This window comes from Malania oleifera, chromosome 4 (genome assembly GCF_029873635.1).
Source record: "Malania oleifera isolate guangnan ecotype guangnan chromosome 4, ASM2987363v1, whole genome shotgun sequence".
Lineage (NCBI taxonomy): Eukaryota > Viridiplantae > Streptophyta > Magnoliopsida > Santalales > Ximeniaceae > Malania > Malania oleifera.
Window position 1 is genome coordinate 68,659,271 of NC_080420.1, and position 24,954 is coordinate 68,684,224.

The window sequence follows — 24,954 nt, forward strand, 5'->3', positions numbered from 1 at the left end:
TAGCCAGTCTTGAGCTTAGGAGTGGATGCAGTTTGGCCAGACTGAGGTAATGTATAGTATATTGACTATATGGAGGGCTGACCAGATGAAGTTCCGCCTACGAGCCGCCCAACCCTATCATGCGGGGTCAAATCATGACATATAGAATCCCAGGGATAAAGCACAGTTTTGTATATGCATACAGTTGTACAGTATATGATAAGTATAGTATGATATTATCCGTATGAAAAGTAGAAAATACAAACGATTATGTATGTTTTAAATTGAGAAAGAAAGATATTCTTTACAGGTTATTTATTGCATTGCAATTCTGTTATTATTTAAAAAGTATTCTTAACTTAGTTTCCACACACTAGTAATAGAATATTTCCACTTACTGAGCATCGACTCACCCCATTACTTTAACATTTTTTAGGTGAGCCAGTTTGGCGAGCAGATCAGGCTCGCGGATAGAGAGTAGTTTGATTACCCTGGTTATAGGGTGAGTTTTTGACAGAGTTGTGTATTTTTTTGAGTAGATGATGCTGAAGGGGTATTTTTGTATGGCTATGGTCTGTATATACTGGATTCTGGTATTGTATAGTATATATGTGAATGGTTATATGATATGTGTTCCCATTGCTTAAGTATGGATGTAGATACACAGATATATATATATATATATATATAATGATATGAATTTTGAGGATGTTACATTTTGGTATCAGAGCCTAGGTTATTAGGTTCTGTAGACTCTAAAGTGCAACGGAAAACAATACCAGAATATAGGAAAGATATTTGAGGTTTTGATTTGTGATCTGGATACGGGATTTTGTGATTGTTTCTGTGTTTTTCCTAGGGTGACGATTCTAGGAAAACCATAGTAAACTGTCGACGAGTCATGTGTTTGGTTTGTAGGAGTGGATTTTTGGGATTAGGAGCAGGAGGGATAGTTAATAGAGGATTTGGAGTTTTAGTTGAATAAGTTGGGTCTGTAGGAAGATAGAATTTTGAAATGGTGTTCTATGTGTTTGTAGGATGGACCAGTAGGCAATAGTGCTCACGCCTATGGGGATGACGGAGCGGGTCCTTCTGGCGCAAAAGGTGGAGATTCAAATGCTGTGCTACGCAGTGTGGCTCAGCAAGTCATGGCTGAGATAGTGTGGAGTTTTAGAGATCAGGGAGTTCCATCCTCAGCTCAGGGATGTACCATAGAAAAATTTATGAAGATGAATCCGCCAGCTTTTCTAGAGCAACTGATCCTGCAGTTGCTGAGAACTAGGTGCAGGAGGTAGAGAAGATTCTGACAGTACTCCATTGCACCGACGAGCAGAGAGTTTTATATGCTACATATAGGCTGGCAGGGGAGGTCAAAAGATGGTGGGCAGCCACCAGGTTGTTGGAGGAGCAGAGGGCTATACCAGTGCAGATGACGTAGGCCTAATTCAGGGACATGTTCTTTAATAGATATTATCCTGCTTCAGTCAGAGATGCTCGAGTACAGGAGTTCTTGAGTCTGTCCTAGGGGTCATTGACTGTCCTGCAGTATGCGCGAGATTTATTGAGCTATCTCGTTTCTGCCCCTATGTTGTCCCAGATGAAGCAAAGAAGGTTAGAATGTTTGAGAGAAATTTGAGGCTTGATATTTATCGGCAGGTGGCGGTACTGAGGATCCAAGATTTTGTAGAATTGGTTGACAGGGCCATTATAGCGGAGGAGAGTCTATCTAGAGAGATGGAGACGCAGAGTCAAAAGAAAAGGGTTGCGCCCTTGAGTTTTTAGGCGGGTCCCAGCCGAGGCCCTTGGAGAGGAGGTAGATATAGAGGAGGCTAGAGATAGACGGTAGAGCATGGTGGATTTCAAGGCGGACAACTTCCTACCATTTGTGCTAGACGCAGACGGAGACATCCTGGTGAGTGTCGACTAAAGGAGAATGTTTGCTATCGATGCAGGAGGCCCGGTCATATGGTTCAAACATGTCAGATGCCATCGAATTATGCACATGCTCCCATACCATTTCGAGGTGGCTATCAGGTGCCCTGCGGTGGTCAGTAGAGGAACACTACGCTGATGAGGGTCTATGCGTTAACACCAGGAGACGCTGAGACGGCTGGAGACGTGGTCACAGGTACTCTTACTATTTTCCTATATAGAATGATTGTTTTTTTTTATACAGGTGCCACTCACTCTTTTATATCGGCGGGTTATGTGAAAATAGATGGAATAAAGACACGACCATTAGATATAGAATTTTCTGTGGGTACGTTAATGGGATCTGTGATTAGATGCAGGAGGGTACTTTGGAATTTTCCAGTAAGTATTCAGGGGAGAGTGCTAATGATGAGAATCAACAAGCACCATCAAAAAATCCATTACATGTTCTTATTGGGCCCATCACTAGAGCGAGATCCAAAAAGATCAAAGCAGCACTTCATGGGCTAATTCAAGATATTTGGGCTTATTCAAAAATAGGGCACTCGAAGCTTGGCCCAAACAAGGATGAAGGCTTAATAAATTTAATCCATGTTTTTGATGGAGCTAATCTTGCTTAATGGCTGTAATTTCCTTATTAATGGTGTGCTAGTCAATTAGGGGATTTGACTTTTTGGCTTTTTATCTTTACATTTAATTTGTAATTTGCAAGATGACTTAGTTTGCATAGGTTTTTAGTAAGTTGTGAGAGTCATTAATGTGTCTAGCAAGTTGGTATATTTAATGTCCTTGTCTCCCATGTTTGTGTGGGAATTGCTAAGTATTTAATGTCCTTGTCTCCCATGTTTGTGTGGGAATTGTTAAGTGTTTAGTATCCTTGTCCCCCATGCTAGCTATATATATCTCACTATTGTAAGAATTGAATCATTGAATAGAAATCAGGAAAATTGAGGATTTGTTTCTTCTTTGGTTCTTTAGAGAACTTGTGAACTTATCAAGGATTCTTCCTTGTGGCATTCAAATTTTATGCCTTCGGTTCATGATTAATCTATAATCATTGGGTCGGGGTTTGTTACTTTATACTTTCGGTTCACGTTTCATTTATAAACGTTGGGTCGGAGTTTCCTATCAAAATCTGAATTTAGCTTTCTTGGGCAAGCATTCCAACATTGTTTGCTGGGTCTCAATGCGTGTCGATTGAGGTTCACATCAGTGCTTTTAGCTGATCTTGTGGTCCTGGATATGCAGGGATTTGATGTCATACTGGGTATGGATTGGTTAGCCATTTATCATGCTAGTATAGATTGCCATAAGAAAGAAGTAATTTTCAGACCCCCAGTTGAGCTAGAATTTAGATTTACGGGTTCACACGTGCGTGCCTCACCACAGCTGGTGTCAGCTATTCAGGTGAGGAGACTGCTACATGGTGGTTGCCAGGGGTATTTCGCATACATAAAAGAATTGCCAAAAGAAGTATTGAGATAAGCTGACATACCAGTAGTGAGGGAATTCCTAGATGTATTTCCATAAGAATTGTCTGGTTTTCCACAAGATCATGAGATTGAGTTCACTGTAGACTTGTTACCGGGATCTGCACTAGTATCTAAAGCACCATACCGTATAGCTCCAGTCGAGTTGAAAGAATTGAAAGATCAGCTATAGGAATTACTGGATAAGGGTTTCATCAGGCCTTGTGTGTCGCCCTGGGGAGTACCAGTTCTGTTCGTGAAAAAGAAAGATGGAACCATGAGATTATGCATTGATTATAAGGAGATAAACAAATTGACAGTCAAGAATAAATATCCTCTCCCTAGGTCGATGATTTATTTTACCAGCTTCAGGGGACTCAGGTTTATTCTAAGATTGATCTACGGTCAAGATACCATCAGGTGAAAGTTAAAGGAGGGGACATTTAGAAGACCGCTTTTCGTACTAGATATGGGTATTACGAGTTCTTAGTGATGCCATTTTGATTGACCAATGCACTAATGGTTTTCATGGATTTGATGAATCGGGTGTTCCACCAGTATTTGGACCAGTTTATGGTTATGTTCATTGATGACATACTGGTCTACTTGAGGAGTTTTGAGGAGCATGAACATCATTTGAGGCTGGTATTACAGGTATTAAGGGAAAGGAAATTATATGCAAAATTCAAGAAATGTGAGTTCTGGTTGCGGCAGATTATTTTTCTCGGCTATATGATCTCAGAAGCAGGAGTATCAGTTGATTTGAGTAAAATAGAGGCAGTGGTGAGTTTGGAAAGGCCGCGAAATGTTCAAGAAGTTAGGAGTTTTCTAGGATTAGCAGGTTATTACTGGCGTTTTGTGGATGGTTTCTCCAGGTTATCATGTCCATTAACACGACTTACGATGGAAAATGTAAAATTTGAATGGACTAATGACTGTGAGTAGAGTTTTCAAGAGTTAAAGCAACGGTTAGTTTCAGCTCCAGTACTGGCTATTCCTTCAGGGGATGATGGTTTCGTAATATAAAGTGATGCCTTTTTGAAAGGGCTTGGGTGCATGTTGATGCAGCACGGCAGGGTTATTGCATATGCGTCTAGGCAACTTAAAGAATATGAGAAGAATTATCTTGTCCATGATTTAGAGTTTGCTGCAGCGGTGTATGCTATCAAGATTTGGAGGCATTATTTATATGGTGGAAAGTGCAAGATTTTTATGGATCATAAAAGTTTGAAATATTTATTTACTCAGAAAGAATTAAATATGAGGCAAAGAAGGTGGCTAGAACTTATTAAAGACTATGATTGCACGATTAGTTACCACCTAGGAAAATCGAACGTAGTGGCAGATGCTTTGAGCAGGAAATCAGGGGGATCCGTACTGGCAGTTATGGAGATTCAGCACTCAATTCTGGTGGATTTGGAGAAACTCAGTTTGGAGTTAATAGAGGAGAGTCCTCCGGTAGTTATTGCCAGTCTTATGGTTCATCCTACACTATACGAGAGGATTAAAGTAGCTCAGAGCGATAATACAAAGTTGGTAGTGGTGATGGCTAGAGTACGTGAAGGTCAGGGTGAGGAGTTCAGCATATCAGATGACAGAGCTCTGCGATTCCGTACTAGGCTATGTGTTCCTGTAGATATTGAGATCAGGAGAACTATACTGGAGAAGGCTCACAGAACCCTATACACGGTCCATCCTAGCAGTACTAAAATGTACAAGGACCTGCGAGAGTATTTTTGGTGGAGTGGAATGAACAGGGAGATAGCTGAATTTGTTCAACAATGCTTGACGTGTCAGCAGGTTAAAGGTGAGAGACCAGAAGGATAGTTGCAACCATAGTTCATTCCATAATGGAAATGGGACCACATTTCTATGGATTTTGTTACGGGGTTACCACTAGTTTGACAAGGACTAAATGCGATTTGGGTGGCTGTAGATCGTCTGACGAAAACTGCTCATATTATCCATATTAAAATTGGTTATTACATGGACAAATTGGCAGAGATATATGTTCAAGAGATAGTTCGTGTTCATGGAGTACCAGTATCCATAGTCTCAAACTGAGATCCTTGGTTTACATCACGATTCTGGAAAAGTTTTCAAGAGACTATGGGTACGCAGTTATCTTTTAGCACTACTTTTCATCCCTAGACAGATGGCCAGACTGAGAGGACAATTCAGATATTGGAAGATATGCTTCATGCTTGTGTGCTTGATTTTGGAAGCAGTTGGATTCAGTTCATGTCGTTAGTTGAATTTGCTTATAATAATAGCTATCAAGCAAGTATCGGTATGGCTCCATATGAGGCATTATATGACAGGAGATTTCGTTCTCATTTTTTTCTAGGATGAAGTAGGTGAAAGGCGAGTTTTTGGTCTCAAGATAATACAACAAGTGTCCGACAAAGTCCGATTAATTAGAGAAAGAATCAGTACAGCACAGAGTCAATTAAAAAGTTATGCTGACACTTGCTGCCGAGAGTTGGAATTTGATGTGAGAGATCGAGTATTTTTGAAGATAGCTTCTCTGAAAGGAGTTATGAGGTTTGGAAAGAAGGGCAAGTTGAGCCCTAGGTATATTGGCCCTTTTAAGATACTTGAGAGAATAAGGTCAGTTGCCTATAGGCTAGCTTTGTCGCCAGCTTTGGCTCATTTTCATGACGTGTTTCATGTTCCTATGTTAAGAAAATATGTCCTAGACCCATCCCACATCATTAGCTATGCATAGATAGAGCTTAAGGATTCATTGGCATATGAAGAAGTACAAGTACATATTTTGGACAAGAAGGTTCAGACTTTATGCACTAAAGAAATACAGTTAGTAAAAGTTTCGTGGAGGAATCATGCTATAGAGGAAGCTTCTTGGGAGCTAGAGGATCAGATCAGACAGAGATACCCGTAGTTGTTCCTAGAGGTATAGAAGTACTTAGGTAAAGTATAATAGTTAGATAGGTTTCTTTTGCAGGTACATGTATTGATTTTAGTTAGTAGATAGTTTTTAGTTTTATACATGTAATCTCCCAGGACGTAAATGTAACCACGGTATTCCTCCGCCACAAGTGAGGGCAGGAAGTAAAATAAGTAGACCTTTTTCATTTACAAAATAATGGAGTGTATAGATGGAAATACAGATAGTAAATTTCGAGGATGAAATTTTATAAGGAGGGGAGAACGTAACAACCTGGAATTTTTGCACAGGGTTCATTGACAAATACAGGGTATTCATTGACGAGTGCATAAGGGACTTCATCGACGAAGCCATGTCTCGTCGACGAGAAAATACCAAGAGAGGTTTTGGGGCAGCCTGAAATTCGTCGACGAGGGAGGAAGTTTGTCGACGAAATTATTGAAGAACTCGTTGACGAGGTGACGTGTCTCATCGACGAATTTGGCAATATAAATAGTGAAAAACTCAAATTTTTATCTAATTTCAGGATTCCCCCCTCTCTCTCTCTCTCTCTCTCTCTCTCTCTCTCTCTCTCTCTCTCTCTCTACGTCCCTCTCTCACTTCTCTTTTCGTTTCTGGGCCTGTTTCTCGCCAGATCGAAGATCTGAGGCTACCACGACACTCTTGGCGAAGTTCTTTACAAGTCTGCCAGAGCTGATCGTTGGAAAACTTGGGTTGGATTTCGTCCCAATCTCAGGGAAAGACATTTTATTCAGTATTTGTCTTTCCCTCAGTTATGAGAAATGTTGTAGGTAAGAAAATACTTATATTTTGTTCTCGGGAATTTTTTTTTTCAAGATGTTAAGTTAGGAACCCTACAGGTATAGAGCCAGAATTTTATAGGGGCTTTTCAAAGTTGAGGTAAGGGAAATATGCTATGCTAGGAGTTTTCATAATGCTATCAGAATTTTCATAGACACATATTTATATCAGTTTATTATACAGTATTTACCGAATATGAGTTTAAATGCTTGTGTGACCTAAATAGATTTTCATGTGATGAAGAACTTATATAGTTTTTATAATGTATCATACTATACTGAATACACAGATAAAGATAGTATATATAGTTTATATAGTTTTTCTCAATATATGGAGTTATATAGAATATACATATATAAATATATATTCACAGTGATTATACAGAGAAATTTACATGCATATACAGTTTCAATATGAATAGTTTCATGAAACACACACACACACACACATATATATATATATATATATATATATATATATACACATATACATGTATACAGTTTATTATGATCAGTGTATATATCACAGCTTTATATAGATACAGTATATACAGAGTTATAGTATGCCATGTTTCCTATTACCATAACTTACAGAGTATACAGACAGAGTATATAGACAGAGTATACAGACAGATATACAGAGCTAGCATCAAGATGCTATAGATACAGTATACAAAGATTACTATATTTACAGTACAGAAAGATAGCGTCATGGTATTTTTGGAAACATGATAAAAACAGTAAAAGAGTATATATATATATATATATATATATATATATATATATATGTGTGTGTGTGTGTGTGTGTGTGTGTGTGTGTGTGTGTATATATGTGTGTATATATATATATATATATATATATATATAGTATCAAATCCCTGTGGAAAGATTACAGATAGATACAATACAGATATAGATTACAGGGCACGGTACCGTTGCTATATACAGATAAAGTGCAACCACATATCTCAGATAGTGTGTGGGTACCATCAGTCATGCTCGGAGAGGATGCAGCTCCCCAGTTCACTGGGTGGAGGGGGCCGGTTTTGACAAGGTAGTAGCAAGTCCCGTGTTTAGGAGTGGATGCAATTTGGCCGGACTCAGGTAGTGTAGAGTATATTGACTTATCTGGAGGGCTGACCAGATGAAGTCCAGCCTACGGGCCTCACAACCCTGTCATGAGGGGTCAAATCATAACATACAGAGTCCTAGAGATAAAGCACAGTTATGTATATGTATACAGTTCTACAATATTTGATGAGTATAGTATGATATTATCAGTATGAAAAGTAGAAAATATAGACGATACAGTATGTTTTAAATTGAGAAAGAAAGATATGCTTTACAGGTTATTTGTTGCATTGCAGTTCAGTCATTATTTAAAAAGTATTCTTAACTTAGTTGTCACACACTAGTAATAGCATATTTCCACTTACTGAGCGTCGACTCACCCCATTACTTTAACATTTTCAGGTGAGCCAGTTATGCGAGCAGATCAGGCTCGCAGATAGAGAGTAGTTTGATTACCCTGGTTATAGGGTGAGTTTTTGACAGAATTGTGTATTTTTTTTGAGTAGATTATGCTAGAGGGGTATTTTTGTATGGCTATGGTCTGTATATACTGGATTCTAGTATTGTATAGTATATATTTGAATGGTTATATGATATGTGTTCCCGCTGCTTAGGTATGGATGTAGATACACAAATATATATATATAATGATATGAATTTTGAGGATGTTACAATTGCGATCATATCTTGTTGAGTGTGACTTACATAAAAATACACATCACTGAGCTTACATTTACCTATATAATTTATGTGCATTTGATTAATTTGTATTGGTACATATCTGCTTATCGGAGAAGCATTATATTGTACACAGTTTGTATTCTAATTTGGTTGTATTCCAGGCGTGCCCCGAGGGGTGGTAATCCAGCTCGTAAGGATTGTTAGGATCTTCTCCGCCCCGCAAGGAGAATTTGTAAAGGTTGCGGTCAGCTCTGTGCTAATTGACCTGGTTGTATTCAGTGCCGCTTCGCCTGTTAAGTGAGGTTATAGTGTAATCCTTGTGCGGGTGTGCCAAGGCAAGAGCGTAGGCAGGATTGACCGAACCCTGATATCATATTCGGTGTCACTTTTACATTTCCTGCTTATATTCTACTTTGTGCTTGATTTAATTTTTCTACTAAATATACTACATATTTGATTAACATGACATTGTATCTGGTTGAGATATACTGAAATTGTAGTGCATGTACTGAAATTGTTTAATATATCGTAACTACAATTTCATATATACATAGATAGACCCTAGGTTGTGTATTACTGTTGTTAGACTGGTTAACCTAGGAAAGAAATTTTTAAATCTCCAATTCACCCCCCTCTTGGGATTGCACTAAAGTTAACATGCAGTATTGGCCGAACCCCGATAACGCATCTGGTGCAACCTTTATTTTTCCACACTTTCAATTTCAACACATGTATGTTTTACGTTTGATTTATTATATGCAGTACATTTGTTTGATTGTTTGAATATCTTATTGAATTTATGATTATATAGAAAGACCTTAGGCTTGTTTAATACTGTTGGTGAAATTTGAATTGACCTAAGAGATAAGTTTTAAATATTCAATTCACCCTCTTCTTGGGAATACACAAATTTCAACATTTTTTCTAAATCCAAAAAATAAAAATCCAAAAAAAAAAAAAAATCAAAATTGAAGCCCCAAAATCCATGATTTCAAATACTACCTTGTTAAAATTTGGAAAATTGAAAAATAATTTTTTCGTTTTTGTGATTATTTTCAAATCTCCAAATATAAAATATAAAAATAATTTTGCACATTTAAACAGGCAAACTTTATTTTTTACCTTTTCAATATGAATCATTAAAAGTTTAAAGATGAACAAAACTTTTTTATAATTCTTTAGAAAACTAAAAATTAGAAAAAAAAAAAAAAAAATTTCAAAACTAAACATGCCCCAAAATACTTTGCAAAAGAAAAATTGGAAAACTAGGAAATGTTTTCGCAAGTAAACCGACCCAACATAGTCTCATCTTACCCAAATAAGTGATTGATTGGACATTATTAAATAGTCTAACTCTAACATAAAAATATTTTATTTATCACTTGAAACAAAAAATTACATAATTAATTTACCTACAAATATTTGGCTTATAAACCTCTAAGCTAGAGAAGGGAAGAGCAAAATATCTTGCTCACAGCGACTGCAAAGGAACATGTGGGGGATTTCTTCATTACTGGGAATTTTAACACATCGAGTGTGCTGTCGAACTTCACATATGTCACAAGACACCATTCGTTCCCCATCGTCATCACTTGCTCCGCAAGGACAATCCACAACATATTCATTTTCACTGCTTTCATAAACCCCCTTGTCAACAATAATTCCTTGATTATTCATAGTGTTGATTCCCTCGAACACAAGTTTATCACCCAATCCAACTATTTCAGAAACTATATCTGGCCCCTTGGCATTCAAACCCTTTATAGAACTCACGGAAAAGCTCCTCAATCCCCAGTACATTTCTCTGAAGGTCCTTTCAACTTCTAGCTCAAGCTCGCCTACGGTAGCATTATCTTTCAGAATGAAACACTCATACGGTGGCGTTGCATTCTTTATCTCACGTTCCAACTGTACCGTACAGAAGACTCCTTCCTTCCCTTTTTCGGATCTTGATGGCGACTCCCCACTACAGTATTCTTTTATAAGAAATTTGGTGTCAAGAATGATCCTTGCGGCAACTGGGATTACAGTACCTATGTTTGTGCTTTGTGCTTGATTTTGATCTCTGAGGATGGATTTGTACAAGTAGAACAGATCCTTCATCAGTTGAACCCTCGTAATGTTGTATTCTGTCTTCACTTTTGTGTTATCGGGTACCAAACATTCATCAGCAGTAGTCTTAGGAAAAGCATTGGAGATGTCCACTAAACAGTACTCTAAGACCTTTGTTACCGGATTTAGGCTGCGACGAACCAAGAAATTTCCAACCACATGGTTCCCTAGTGATTTCAGAACGAAATCGAGTAAGCCAGTGTCACCAATATACATCCGCGCAGTATCACGCACTTCCTGTCTTGACACCCACTTGAATTCTGCCCTCCTTAATGCTTCAACAACAGCCCGAGTCGCCATTTCGATTCTCTTGGGAGACCATCTACACGTCGTAGTATCAACTAAGATTCCCGGATGCCAAGAATTGACGCACGTTTCTTTTGGAAGGTGGGATTTGAGCTCAAAAATGAAATGGAATAGATCGCGGAGTGTTACAAGGGAAAAGTCTGACAATTTTTGGTACCTGGAGAATATTCCTGGAATGCCATGGTAAGTGGTGCCAATGTGATGGATGAGTACGTTTAGAGGCATGCCTTGAATAGCTTCGATGGCTTTTTGGTACATTGTTGCAGTAACGCCAAAGCTGCCGCGCCCAAACTTGTAACCCCAACGGCCAAACCAGGGCTTGCCGTAGACTACTGCGTGAAGCAGCCTCAAATCCATGCCTCTCTTCTGTGAAATGTCGTTTAAACTCACTTTCCTAGCAAGGAATCCAAACACACGTTCATGATTCAATTTTTCATTTGACAGTTTCTAAATTGCACTTCACTAGTTAAATATATATATATTTCTTTCTCATTTCTTTCATGTTCCATGTTTTTTTACGTTGGTTAGAGGGAGAGAAATTTCACCCTCATCATTGCCTCTTTTACAGTGCCATTTAACTAGAAAATTATTTCTCATACATTAGTTTGTTGCTCGACTTTTGATTGTAAGGCGCTGCATCTTCTCACTTCCCAGTGTTTGAATTTAATTGACCGTATACCGCACTACACCATGTCACTCACTACTACACACTCTAGTGTGTTCCGACTTCACACTTAGCACCATTGAGAACAGAAATTATCTCAAAATATAATACATAAAAAATTAAGCAACAGCGCTCAATCTAGCACTGATGGTTGTCACTTAATTTTTTGCACTGTGTATGACCTGATAATGGTGTTAAGTGATTGAATTCATTACGAGCGTAATGAACCCTGCTTCCAAAGAAAATTTGTCTAATATGTGAAGGATCCCAATTAGAATAGGCTATAACGTACAAGTTTATAAAATTTAACAGCTCTTCACTTCCTGGAATTTTAATTACCACAATCCATCTTTTCTTAAAAAACTTTGATAAGCTTTTTTGAAGAGTGACTTCCACTGACATTAATATGAAACTTTTAAGATTAACTATTAAAATTTAAATCTTAAGCAGTGAATTGCAATCTAATAAAAGTTTCGAGACTTAATTGACCTACAATTTTCCGATTCAAATGTTATTATGTCTAGTAAACTTCACCTTCTTTTTTTTTTTTAGCTCTGTTTATGATGTTCAAAATTTTCTTTATTTATTAAGAAAACAGAACACACACACACACACAAAAACATGTACAACTTCAAATATGAGATTGAAAGTATTTTATTTTGTGGACTCCCAACATTTTTCACCAACTTATTGGAAACAAATAAGAAAAAGCGTAAATGAAATGAGCAAGTTTTTGTTACATAAGTGCTAAGATTATGTTTGAAACTAGTAAAAAGATTATGAAAATTAGAAAAAAAATACCAAGAAAATTCTACCATAACTTAAGAAATTAAAGAAAATGTACAACAATTTAGTGGAGAAAATTGTATTGTATTGTATTTGATATATATACATATTTTTTTTAACATGTATCGGGAATAATGAGAATATATATATATATATATGTATATGTATGTATAATGATCTCTTATATTATTTTTCTTCTGCCTTGCCTTATATTTTTGTACAAACTAGTTGATCTATAGAGCCGAAATTAAACTAAGGGAAGTATTAGCCTTCTTGAGGATTTCAATCCAAATCCTAGTTAGACTTAGAGACTTTTGTCTTTTCAATACTCTCCTAGCACATAAACCCTTGAAAGACAAGCATTTTCCTTAAATGAAAAAATCGAGAGAGTTTTGAAAAATAAGTAGACAACCTTGCTTGCAAGCTGGTGCACAAGCGATCCCAAAATTGAATGATTTGGTATCCAGCCAATTCTGAGCCTGTTTCCAAACCGTTGACAGACAACAAATGCCCGAACCCATTGGAGTGAAACACACCATGCATGATATGCCCCTGTAATTCCACTAATAAATTGTACTTATCCTTCGTAAAATTTGACTCATTGTAATCTCCTTCACAATTCAAGTAAGTCGCTATTGTGTCCTTTGAGGGCACTAGAATGTGGTACTTCTTGTTGCAAATCATATGGTTCCCCCAACCTGAGCTATAAAGAAATCAACGTTAGCAAGAGAGGGAAAATAATAAACAAGTAATAAATGTAATTTATCATGTTCCTCCTAACCAGTAAAATTTTCCCGAAAAATATTGTATACCTTATGCAAGCTAAAATTCATTGGTTTGACCTGGATTATTAACTTTTTTTCTTTGGTTTTTCCTAGGTGGACCACGAAGGTACTCAAGACAAATAGTAATAATAGAATGCAATCCAACGTTTTATTAATTAGCTATTAGACAAAAATCTATTCTATTTTATACTTTTAACTAACTATTTTTAACTTTTAGGTTAAGTGACTTTTCAATGTATAATATAAAGCTTACTAGTCCAAAAAACATTTGTATTTGAATATTTGAAACCCTTATGCTTGTAAATAAATTTAAACTAGCATCCATCACATGCACATGATATGAAAATTTTAGATTGAATGGTTTATTAAAAAAAATTGATAACTAGCTAGGATTACATAGATCTGTGTGGGTGTGTGTGGAAATATACACACACACAACCAAACAATGCTCATATTTTAAAGTACCATGATCACTACATAATGGTTAGTAGTTGTTTAAAAACTAATTTATTTAACTAAAAGTTTAAGCTTGTTAGAAGAAACTTACAAATATATACATTTTAACATCTGTGTAACACATTTCCAATTCATTGGAGTTAATTAAAAAGAGAATTGAATGCACCCACCAAGCCGGTCATAGAAGCTTGATACCATGTCGAAAAAAACTTACTTTTGTAAGAGGACTCCATGAGTAATTTTTAATTCCTAACAGCCATTGTAAACACCCGTGGCAGAATTCAAATAAACAGCAAAACATGTAACCTAATATTTAAGTGACAGGGCTAGCTTATTCTAGTGAAATGATCGATGACTAAAACAGTATTGGGCGCCATCCAAAAATTAAACATACACATGACGTTTAGCATTATGACTCACCCACGTATTTGCAATGCCTGCAGTGACGATTGAATGATGCATCAACAGATTCTTCAATAACAAACAACAAAACATAGACAGGAGGATGGCGATGGACTTCCAATTGAAAAGACCTACTCGGCATTTTGCTGCATAAGCTGCTCTCCAAATGCCCGCACTCAAACAGGGACTTGATGTTTGTCCGAAACGGGCCGTCGAACTCAACGGGGTGTCCTGGTTCCCCAAAATTCTTGAACCTGAAAACCCTCTCGCCTCTCTTCCTTTTCTTGCACCCGCTCAGGTCTAAAGACAACATGGCGCTGATGAAAAACTCCGAGACCTAACAAGAAAACACATGGAAAAGGAAAGGAAAGTTCATATATAAGTTTGCAGTGGCTACGTGCATATATACACAACCAGGTGATGGATCACACGACTGGTGCCTGGAAATAAAATTGGAGAGGGTTCAAAACAGGCCGTAAGCTTAATTAAGGGAAGCAAGTAGTGATAGGTGGATCACTGTCTGCATGATATCTTTCAAAATAGAAGACATAGCAAATCAATCGCTGCGACAGTTGCAATGACACGCCTGTCCAGAAAATTTATTGTGACATGCTTCTGATCATGCAACTGTCCACCAATAATAATATGCTTTGTGTTCCGGCAAATTCTGAGGTCAGCTGGGTGATGTTAATTGTTATCTTAAAGGGACGGGCATAAACGCAAAATTTCTCCGCCAACTACTCCTAATGTATAGTAAGGTGGCATATCAAATCTCAGCCCGTTTGCATTGATTCCTTTGTGATGTTTGAGCGAGTTGCGGGCCGCAAGATGCCTACTTAAAAAATAGGATATTTGGGCAAACAATCTAAAGGCAGGCTTTTTTTGTTTATGTTTTTGTTCTTGTTGTTGTTGTTTCTTTTTTCTTTTTTTTTTTTAAGTTTAGATTTTTTTTTTAGCTTAAATAAGCAAATAATGCATTTTAGACCTAGAAATATTTTGGGTAGTCTTGCACTACCAATAGCCTATGAATTTGTAGGAAAGATCGGACAGCTAGTATCAATTTAAATCCCACTACAACAAATTTATCTTAAAACGAAATGACTTTATTTTTTGAAGAATAGTCTAGATACTATCGAAACCAGACCCAAGCCGCCTACATTAACAAATAAATTATGTAACCAAATATGAAAAAAAAAGGCTAAGTAGATAAAACTGATCCATTGGCTTTCCAGCTTACTCATTTTATTTTAAAAATGGAGTTAGCACCTTCTTTTTTGTTTTGAAAATATTAAAAAATAAAGAAAAAAAATCCTTTGAAAGAATGTCGAGTTCGTAGTATATTTTTGAATAGGGTAACCAATTATTAACTAACCCCCTAAAATAGGGAATTAGTTAACTAATTATGTGCTGTATTGGCATTTGCTCTACAAATAGTCGTCACAACCATGGGTGTGTGCACGCGCCTCTCCTAGGAAACATATTCTTTTTCTAAGAATAAACTCTTGAAAATTTTGAAAAAAAAAATAAAAATAAGAAGAAAAGATTATAGGGACCGATTGACCACCCACTGAAAATTGGTTGACCGCACTTGCTCTCAGAGCGGATCAGTCGACCGACGCATAAAGAGTGGTTTACCGCCTAGAATCGAATTGCAAAATTTCATTAATTTTCATTAAAAAATCATGTTACCCAAACCTATGGAAAGGTATTTTATGAGATCTATATGGAGGTGTAACCCTCATGGAGATCCTATAACGACCTGCCTAATTTACCCATTTTTTATAATAAAATTTAATATAAAATCCAGATATCATGTTCAATTGAATAACGTAATCAACCTGGACCCATGGGTACTAGGGATATACTCAAAATACAACTTTGATATCTAAGTAGTAGGAAACGTAATTTACAACATACCATACAACCAACTGCAATACCAGAGTCTTACTAAAACTGTTATATATACAAACATCCACAAAAGTCAAAAAGTAGCCTAGGGTTACTTTCCAAAAATAAATCCAACCCTGGCACTACAACTCACCCTTCTGACAGGGTAGCTCAATCAGACTCTACTGTCGTGGAGCTCTATCTGCTCCTCTACCTGGATTTCCTAAAATGTTTATATAATTGGGATGAAACACCTCTCAGTAAGGGGAATAAACTAATATTAGTGTGTGACGAGCGATATGGGCATTATCATATTATACATATAAATAGTATAATAAGCATATTTTGTAAAAACTATTTGTAACGGAACTGAGTAAAACATGATTGTCATATCATACAAAACATACTAAATTTCTATACATGAAAAATTACCTTATATAAATATACAATACTGAAATAATACCCAGGATGGATAGCTAGCTGATGTCATATTTTACCCGCACATGACTACGTCATGCAGCTCGAAGGCGGGACCTTACAATGGCTGGCCGACCATATTAGATCAATCATAAATCTGTAAGTACGATGGGCCTGCTCCACTTGGTCCCGGACTTCTAGGGGGACAACCCCACTCTTCACTGAAGCCACATCGACTACCATCTCCCACACTACTGGTCGTGTGGTAGCACTATCATAATTCTGAACATATAGCTACAGTATTATGCTCCTGAAACTGAACTAAACCATACCATCCGGGTTCTGATATCATATAATAAGTTTCATATACTGAACATAGTTATTTCGTATTTCATAGTAATATCTGATATGACAATATTTCATGAATTCTGTCTTAGCATACATGATTATGGCATCTGTGCCAACATGAATCACGACATCTGCGCCGGCATGAATCACGACATCTGCATCGGCATAACATAACATGAATCACGACATCCGCGCCGGCATATCATAATACTAAACATAATTTCTCTGTACTATTTAATATTAATATCATAAAATCATGGTTCCTGTATTGTTTTATAAATGCCCTCAAAACTATCATATTATATTTAATTAGGGAAAACATATTATTCTGATATAAATACATGGAAATTTAAAGTCATGCCACATGGAAATGGGTAACATTCTGAATGAAAAATCTATTCTAAAGTCACAATTTCTGACATATCATGTTTAAATCATATCCCTGTTCATAGTAGTATTTTCCAAACATAATTCTATAATATACATATTTTCCTCAAATTTAATGTTGTAAAATAATAAATAATTTCATAAAAATTTCTGACTTAGTTTATCCCTTTACTTGGCTTACTGAGAAGCCTCCAAAACTCCCAATCCTACACCTACAGCGTTCTCAGCACGATACCCTGAAATTAGCATTTTCCCCAACAAAACTTCTGTATTATTTTCCATAACATATTTTCCGCAGTCTAGAAACTTCAAATACACAACAAAACTTAAATTAATTAACTTACCTAAATTTTGGAATGGTTCCCAAATTAGCCTAACCAACGATCTACTCCAGCAGATATGAAGATAATCTTCCTATAAGTAGCGTGGCTGCTTTGGATCGTCAATCTAACAAAGAACCGGCTAAAAAATCTAAAGAGAAGGGGTGGAGGATAAAATATAGAGAGAGTGAGAGAGAGAGAGAGAGAGAGAGAGAGAGAGATGAGAGAGAGAGAGAGAGAGAGAGAGAGAGAGAGAGAGAGGAGGGTTGCATGCAATATTTCACGTTGGAAATCCGAGTTTGAACTGTTTATAAACTCACTTTCATCGACAAGACACGTCACTTCATCAACGAAGTCAAGTAGAGAATTCGTTGATGAACAGTTATTTATCGTCAACGAATTCCAGACCCTACAACAGCCCTCTTAGTAATTTCTCATCGATGGGACACGTGGTGTGCAACGAATCTAATATGGTGTTCGTCGACGAAGTCGGAGGGTTCGTCAACGAACCCTTCTTTTTCCTCTTTTTTGAATTTTCTTTTTTCTCCCTTTATTATTATTATTATTATTATTATTATTATTATTATTTAATTCTATAATTTCTTCAGGTCTCTACATTCTCCCCTCTTTATAAAAATTTCTTCCTTGAAATTTACTTTCCGTAGTGACCCCATCCTTTAAAGAAAATGGGCTACTTATTTTATTACTTACCCTCACTTATGGCAGAGGAATATCGTGGTTACATTTACGGTTCTGGGAGATTATAAATACATAAAATAAAATTCTCCCAAAACCAAAACACTGCCTACAACTGAAAATTATTACATGTACTGACTAACTTGCATAAAAGAAACATTACACATCTACTTGTATCTCTTCTTTATTACTGTTATTCCCTGCTAAACAGAGGTAGGTATTTCTATTGTATCTGTTCCTCGAGCTCCCAAAAAGCTTCTTCCATTTGCGTGATTCCTCCTTAGGACTTTTACTAATGAAATCCTCTTATTACGTAATTCCAGTTCCTTCCTATCCAGAATCTGCACTAGAGTTTCTTCATAAGCCAAAGTATCACTGAGTTCTAACTCGGCATAATTGATGACATAAAGGGGGATCTGGGACGTATTTCCTTAGCATGGAAACATGAAATACGTCGTGAATTCTGAGTAATGCCGATGGTAAAGCTAGCTAGTAGGCTACTGACCGCACTCTCTCCAGAATCTCGAAAGGGCCAATAAACCTAGGGCTCAACTTACCCTTCCTCCCAAACCTTATAATCCCCTTCAGTGGTACTATCTTTAAAAACGATCTCCAATTTCAAATTCTAACTTCTAGTGACGCATAACAGTGTAGCTTTTCGGCCAACTCTGAGATGCACTGATTCTTTTTCTGATAAGATGAACTTTATCGTATGTCTGCTGCACAATTTCTGGTTCCAAAACTCGTCTTTTACTAATCTCATCCCAGTAAAGTGGAGATCAACATTTCTTACCATAGAGCGCCTCATAAGGTGTCATGCCAATGTTGGCCTGATAGCTGTTATTGTATGCAAAATTTACCAGCGACATATATTGGGTCCAACCACCCCTAAAATCTAGCATACATGCCCGCACCATATCCTCTAATGTCTAAATCACCCTCTTAGCCTGGCCATCCGTCTAAGGATGAAATGTTGTGCTGAAAAATAACTGAGATTCCAAAGCCTCCTGCAAGCTCCTCCAAACCCGTGACGTGAAACGTGGGTCTTGATCTAATACTATAGACACTGGAACACCATGTAAACGTATTATCTTCTGAATATATAATTCCGCCAATCTGTCCATAGAGTAGCTGACTTTAATAGGAATGAAGTGAGCTGTCTTCATCAATCTATCAACGACCACCCAAATAGCATTCTAACCATGTGATGTCGATGGTAAACCCGTCACGAAGTCCATAGATACATGATCCTACTTCCATTTTGGGATGTAAAGTGGCTGCAATTGACCCGCTGACCTTTAGTTCTTAGCCTTTACCTGCAAGCACGAAAAACACTACTGCACGAACTCGTTAATTTCTTTTTTCATGCTGCTTCACCAGTAAGACTCTCACAGATCCTTATACATTTTAGTACTACCTTGATTAACCGTGTACAAGGACCTGTGAGCCTCCTCTAAGATCATCCTCCTGATGTCCATATCTGCAGACATGCACAACTTGGAATGGAACCTCAAGACCCCATCATCAGAAATACTAAATTCCTCTTCCCGTCCATCCTACACCTTAGCTATCAGCTCCACTAATTCTTCATCATCCCTTTGAGCGGTCTTAATCCTTTCTGGTAGAGTATGTTGCAGTACCAGGTTGGCAATAAATGTCTGGGGATCACTTTCTACCAACTTTACACCAAGTCTCTCTAGATCCATTTGGATCAGAAGCTGAACCTCCATAGCGATTAGTGCTAGACCCACTGATTTCATGCTTAGAGCATCAACTACCACGTTTGCTTTCCCTGAGTGGTAATTGATAGTTCAGTCATAGTATTTAATAAGTTCCAACCACCTCCTCTGTCTCATGTTTAGTTCCTTTTGAGTGAAAAAGTATTTCAAACTTTTGTGATCGGAGAATATCTCGCATCTTTCACCGTACAAGTAATGCCTCCAAATCTTTAACACGTATACTACTGTAGCCAATTCCCGATCATGGGTAGAATAGTTCTTTTCATACTCTTTCAACTATCGGGAGGCATAAACTACAACCCTACCATACTGCATCAATACACAACCAAGCCCTTTCAAAGACATGTCACTGTAATTATATAACCATCACCCCCTGACGGAATGATCAACACTGGTGTAGTAACAAGCCTCTTTTTCAGTTCATGAAAGCTCTGTTCACAACTATCATCCCATTCAAACTTGACATTCTTCCTGGTCAGATGCATTATAGGCCCTGATAATGCTAAGAATCCCTCAATAAACCGATGGTAATAGCCTGCCAGCCCCAAGAAACTCCTGATTTTCTAAACATTCTTTGGCTTAGCCAAATTCATTACTACTTCTATCTTATTGGAATCCACCGAAATTTCATCCCATGATATAACATGTCCCAGAAAAGCCACTTTCTCCAACCAAAATTCACATTTACTGAACTTGGCATACAATCTTTTTTCCCTAAGCGTCTGAACTACTAGCTGTAAGTGTGTCTCATGCTCCTCAAAACTCCTTGAATAGACTAGTATATCATCAATGAAAACCACAACAAACTGGTCTAAATAATGATGGAAGATTCTATTCATCAAATACATGAATACAGTAGGAGCATTCATTAGACTAAAAGGCATAACAAGGAATTCAAAATGCCCATACCTGGTCCAGAAGGCTTTATTCAAAATGTCTTTTGCTTTTACTTTCACTTGGTTGTAGCCTGATATGAGGTCAATCTTGGAATAGACCCGCATGCCCTGAATCTGGTCAAATAGTCTATACGAGGTAAAGGATACCTATTCTTGATTGTCACCTTATTGATTTCCTTGTAATCTATACACATCCTCGTAGACCCATCTTTCTTCTTTACAATTAACACTGGAGCTCCCCACAAGAATACACTGGGCTGAATAAATCCTTTATTCAATTGATATTGAAACTGGTCCTTTAATTCCCTCAATTCTACTAGGGCTAGCTCGTAAAAGGCTTTAGAGATTGGTGCCATCCTGTTAAATAGATCAATAGGGATATCTACCTCATGGTCAGGAAGCAATCTTGACAAATCTTTTGGAAAAACATCTAGAAACTCCTTAACCACTCTTGTATTGCTAAGCTTCAACTCATTTCCTGACACCTCCTTTACAAAAGCCATAAACCCCTGACAACTATCCAAGAGTAGCCTTCTCGCTTGCATAGCTGACACTAACTGAGGCGAGGAACACACCTGTGACCCCAAAAACCTAAATTCTTGCTTGCCTAGTGGTTTGAAGATCACCTTTTTCAAATGGCAATCAATATTAGCATAGTTAGCTACTAGCCAATCCATACCCAGTATTACATAGAACCCATGTATGTCTAGTACAATTAAGTCAGCAGGTAGTACTCTTCCCTGAATTTCTACGGGATAACCACTAAGCACCCTACGACACTTTACCACTAAGCCAGTGAAGCTACTGACATTTTTACATCTAATAACTAGGTCTTGCCTTTAGACAATTTAATGAAATTCGCTGACACAAAAGAATGAGTAGTACCCAAATCAAATAAAACAATAGCATGGCATGACAAAACAATAAAGGTACCTACCAATAGACGTAGGAAAATCTCATGCCAAATGCCCTGATCTTCCACAACGATAACATACACCTCTCCTTACTCGGCACTCCCCTGGATGCCTCTTTCCACACATCTAACATACAGGGTAGGTCTGAGCACCCTGAACCTCTTGGCCCCCAGACTCCTGCCTCTAACCTCTGCCGTTGTTTCCTTCTCTTCCACTGACCACAACCAAAGCCTTGCTAAAAGCCTGAAGGTGTGGACCTCTTCTTCTATCCATGTTCCTTTGCACCCAACCACTCACCGGCCTTAGCCAAAGATGCCTTATCAACTAACTCAACAAAATCGTATATTTTCAATACCATAACTTGCTTGTAAATCTCATGCCTCAAACCCATTTCAAACTATCTTACTTTCTTTGCTTCGTCGGGAATGATAAACGGGGCAAAGCGGGACAACTCGATAAACCTCGCTGCATACTGCTGGACCATTAGCTATCCCTGCTTCAAATTTAGAAACTCTTCCACTTTTGCTTCCCTAACAGTAGCTGGGAAGTATCTGTCAAAGAATAATTTTTTAAATCGGTCCCATGTCATAACTATTGGCATCATCCTTTGCTGCTCCAAAAGTTTCACCACAGTCCACCACCTCTCGGCCTCCCCTATCAGTTTATAGGTGGTGAAAAGGACCTTTTGCTCCTCCATACACTGCAATACTGCCAAAACTTTCTCAATCTCCTGCATCCAATCCTCAATGGCTGCATGATCAACTCCTCCTCAAAATGCTGGAGGATTCATTTTGGTAAATTTCTTTATTGTGCACCCATGGCCTGCAAACGGGCCACCCTGCTCCCTGGACCTCCTAGAGATCTTAGCAATAATTTATTGAGCTACACTGCATAATACCGCATCCGAATCAGCCCCGCCTGCACCCGAGGGCCCTACACCATCACTATTGCTCGCATAGGCACTACCTCCTATAGGTTCCATCCTGAAAAGACAATAAACATGACTTAGGGGCCCTATTTTTATAACTTACGCATCTAACCAAAATCCCTTATCTTGACATCCTTATCTTATTTCAAGATTCATTCCTACACTTTTACAATGACTTTCCTGAAAACATTACTTTAGGAAAAATACAGAAACCACCACGAAAATCCTGCTTCTAAACTGCGAAAAAGAATCTTAAATTCTCTTCCTATACTCTGGTATTGTTTTTGTTGCACTCTAGAGTCAAAACAACCTAACAATCTAGGCTCTGATACCAAATTGTAACAACCTACTAGATTTACCAAATTTTTTTTTTTTTATAATAAAATTTAATATAATAATCCTGGTATCCTTTTCAACTGAATTACATAATCAACCTAGACCCATGGGTACTAGGGATATACTCAAAATACAACTCTGATACCTAAGCAGTAGGAAGCGTAATTTATAGCATACCATACAACCAACCACAATACTAGAGTCCTACTAAAGCTACTATATATACAAACATCCACAAAAGTCCAAAAGTAGCCTAGGGTCACTTCCCAAAAATAAATCTGACCCTAGCACTACAACTCACCCTTCTGACAGGGTAGCTCTGTTAGACTCTACTGTCGCAGAGCTCTATCTGCTCCTCTACCTAGATTTCTTGAAATGTTTATATAACTAGGGTGAGACACCTCTTAGTAACGGAAATAAACTAATGTCAGTGTGTGGCGATATGAGCATTATAGTATTATACATATAAACAGTATAATAAGCATATTTTGTAAAAACTGTCTGTAACAAAACTGAGTAAAACATGATTGTCATATCATATAAAACATACTAAATTTCTATAGATTAAAAATCATCTTATATAACTATACAATACTGAAATAACACCCAAGATGGATAGCTAGCTAATGTCATGTCTTACCTTCACATGACTAGGTTGTGCACCCCGAAGGCGGGACCCAGTCATGGCTGGCTGACCATGCTTGATCAATCATAAGTTTATAACTTCGATGGGCGCCTACCCCACCTAGTCCCAGACTGCCAAGGGGACAACTCCACTCTTCACTGAAGCCACATCGACTGCCATCTCCCATACTACTGGTCATGTGGTATAATTATCATAATTCAGAACATATAGCTACGGTACCGTGCTCCTGAAACTGAACTAAACCATACCATCCGGGTTTTGATATCATATGATAAGTTTCATATACTGAGCATACCTATTTCGTATTTCATAATAATGTCTGATATGATAATATTTCATGAATTCTATCTTATCATACATGATTATGACATTTGCGCCGGCATGAATCACAACATCTGCGTCTACATATCATAATACTGAGCATAATTTCTCTATACTGTTTAATATTAATATCATAAAATCATGATTCCTGTATTGTTTTATAAATGCCGTAAAAATTGTCATATCATGCTTAATTTGGGAAAATATATTATCCTTACATGCATAATTATATGAAAATTTAAACTCATGCCACGCAGAAATGGGTAACATTCTAAATGAAAAATCTGTTCTAAAGTCACAATTTTTGACAAATCACGTTTAAATCATATCCCTATTCATAGCAATATTTCCTAAACATAATTCTATAATATACTTATTTTCTTAAAATTTAATGTTGTAAAATAATAAATAATTTCATAAAAATTTCTGACTTAATTTATCCCCTTACTTGGCTTACTGAGAAGCCTTCATAACTCCTAATCCTACATCCGTAGTGTTCCTAGCACAATACCCTGAAATTAACATTTTCCCAAACAAAACATCAGTATTATTTTCCCTAACATATTCTCCTCGGTCCAGAAGCTCTAAATACCCAATAAAACTAAAATTAACTAACTTATCCAAATTTTGGGATGGTTCCCAAGTTAGCCTAACCAATGATCAACTCTAGCAGATATGAAGAGAATCATCCCATAAGTAGCATGGTGGCTTAAGATCGTCGATCCAATGAAAAACCGGCCCAAAAATCTAGAGAGAAGGGTTGGAGGA

General features: G+C 37.4%; 1 protein-coding gene across 1 annotated transcript; it reads right to left on the minus strand.

Moving 5' to 3' along the window:
- Nucleotides 1–10,190: 10,190 nt before the first annotated feature.
- LOC131153569 (PHD finger protein MALE STERILITY 1) lies at nucleotides 10,191–14,664 on the minus strand. Its single transcript, XM_058105962.1, has 3 exons — nucleotides 14,370–14,664; nucleotides 13,121–13,406; nucleotides 10,191–11,652 (listed from the first exon to the last, which is right to left on the minus strand). The coding sequence occupies exons 1-3, from the start codon at nucleotides 14,662–14,664 to the stop codon at nucleotides 10,278–10,280; spliced, it is 1,956 nt and encodes a 651-aa protein (XP_057961945.1). The 3' UTR covers nucleotides 10,191–10,277.
- Between the last annotated feature and the right edge of the window lie 10,290 nt (nucleotides 14,665–24,954).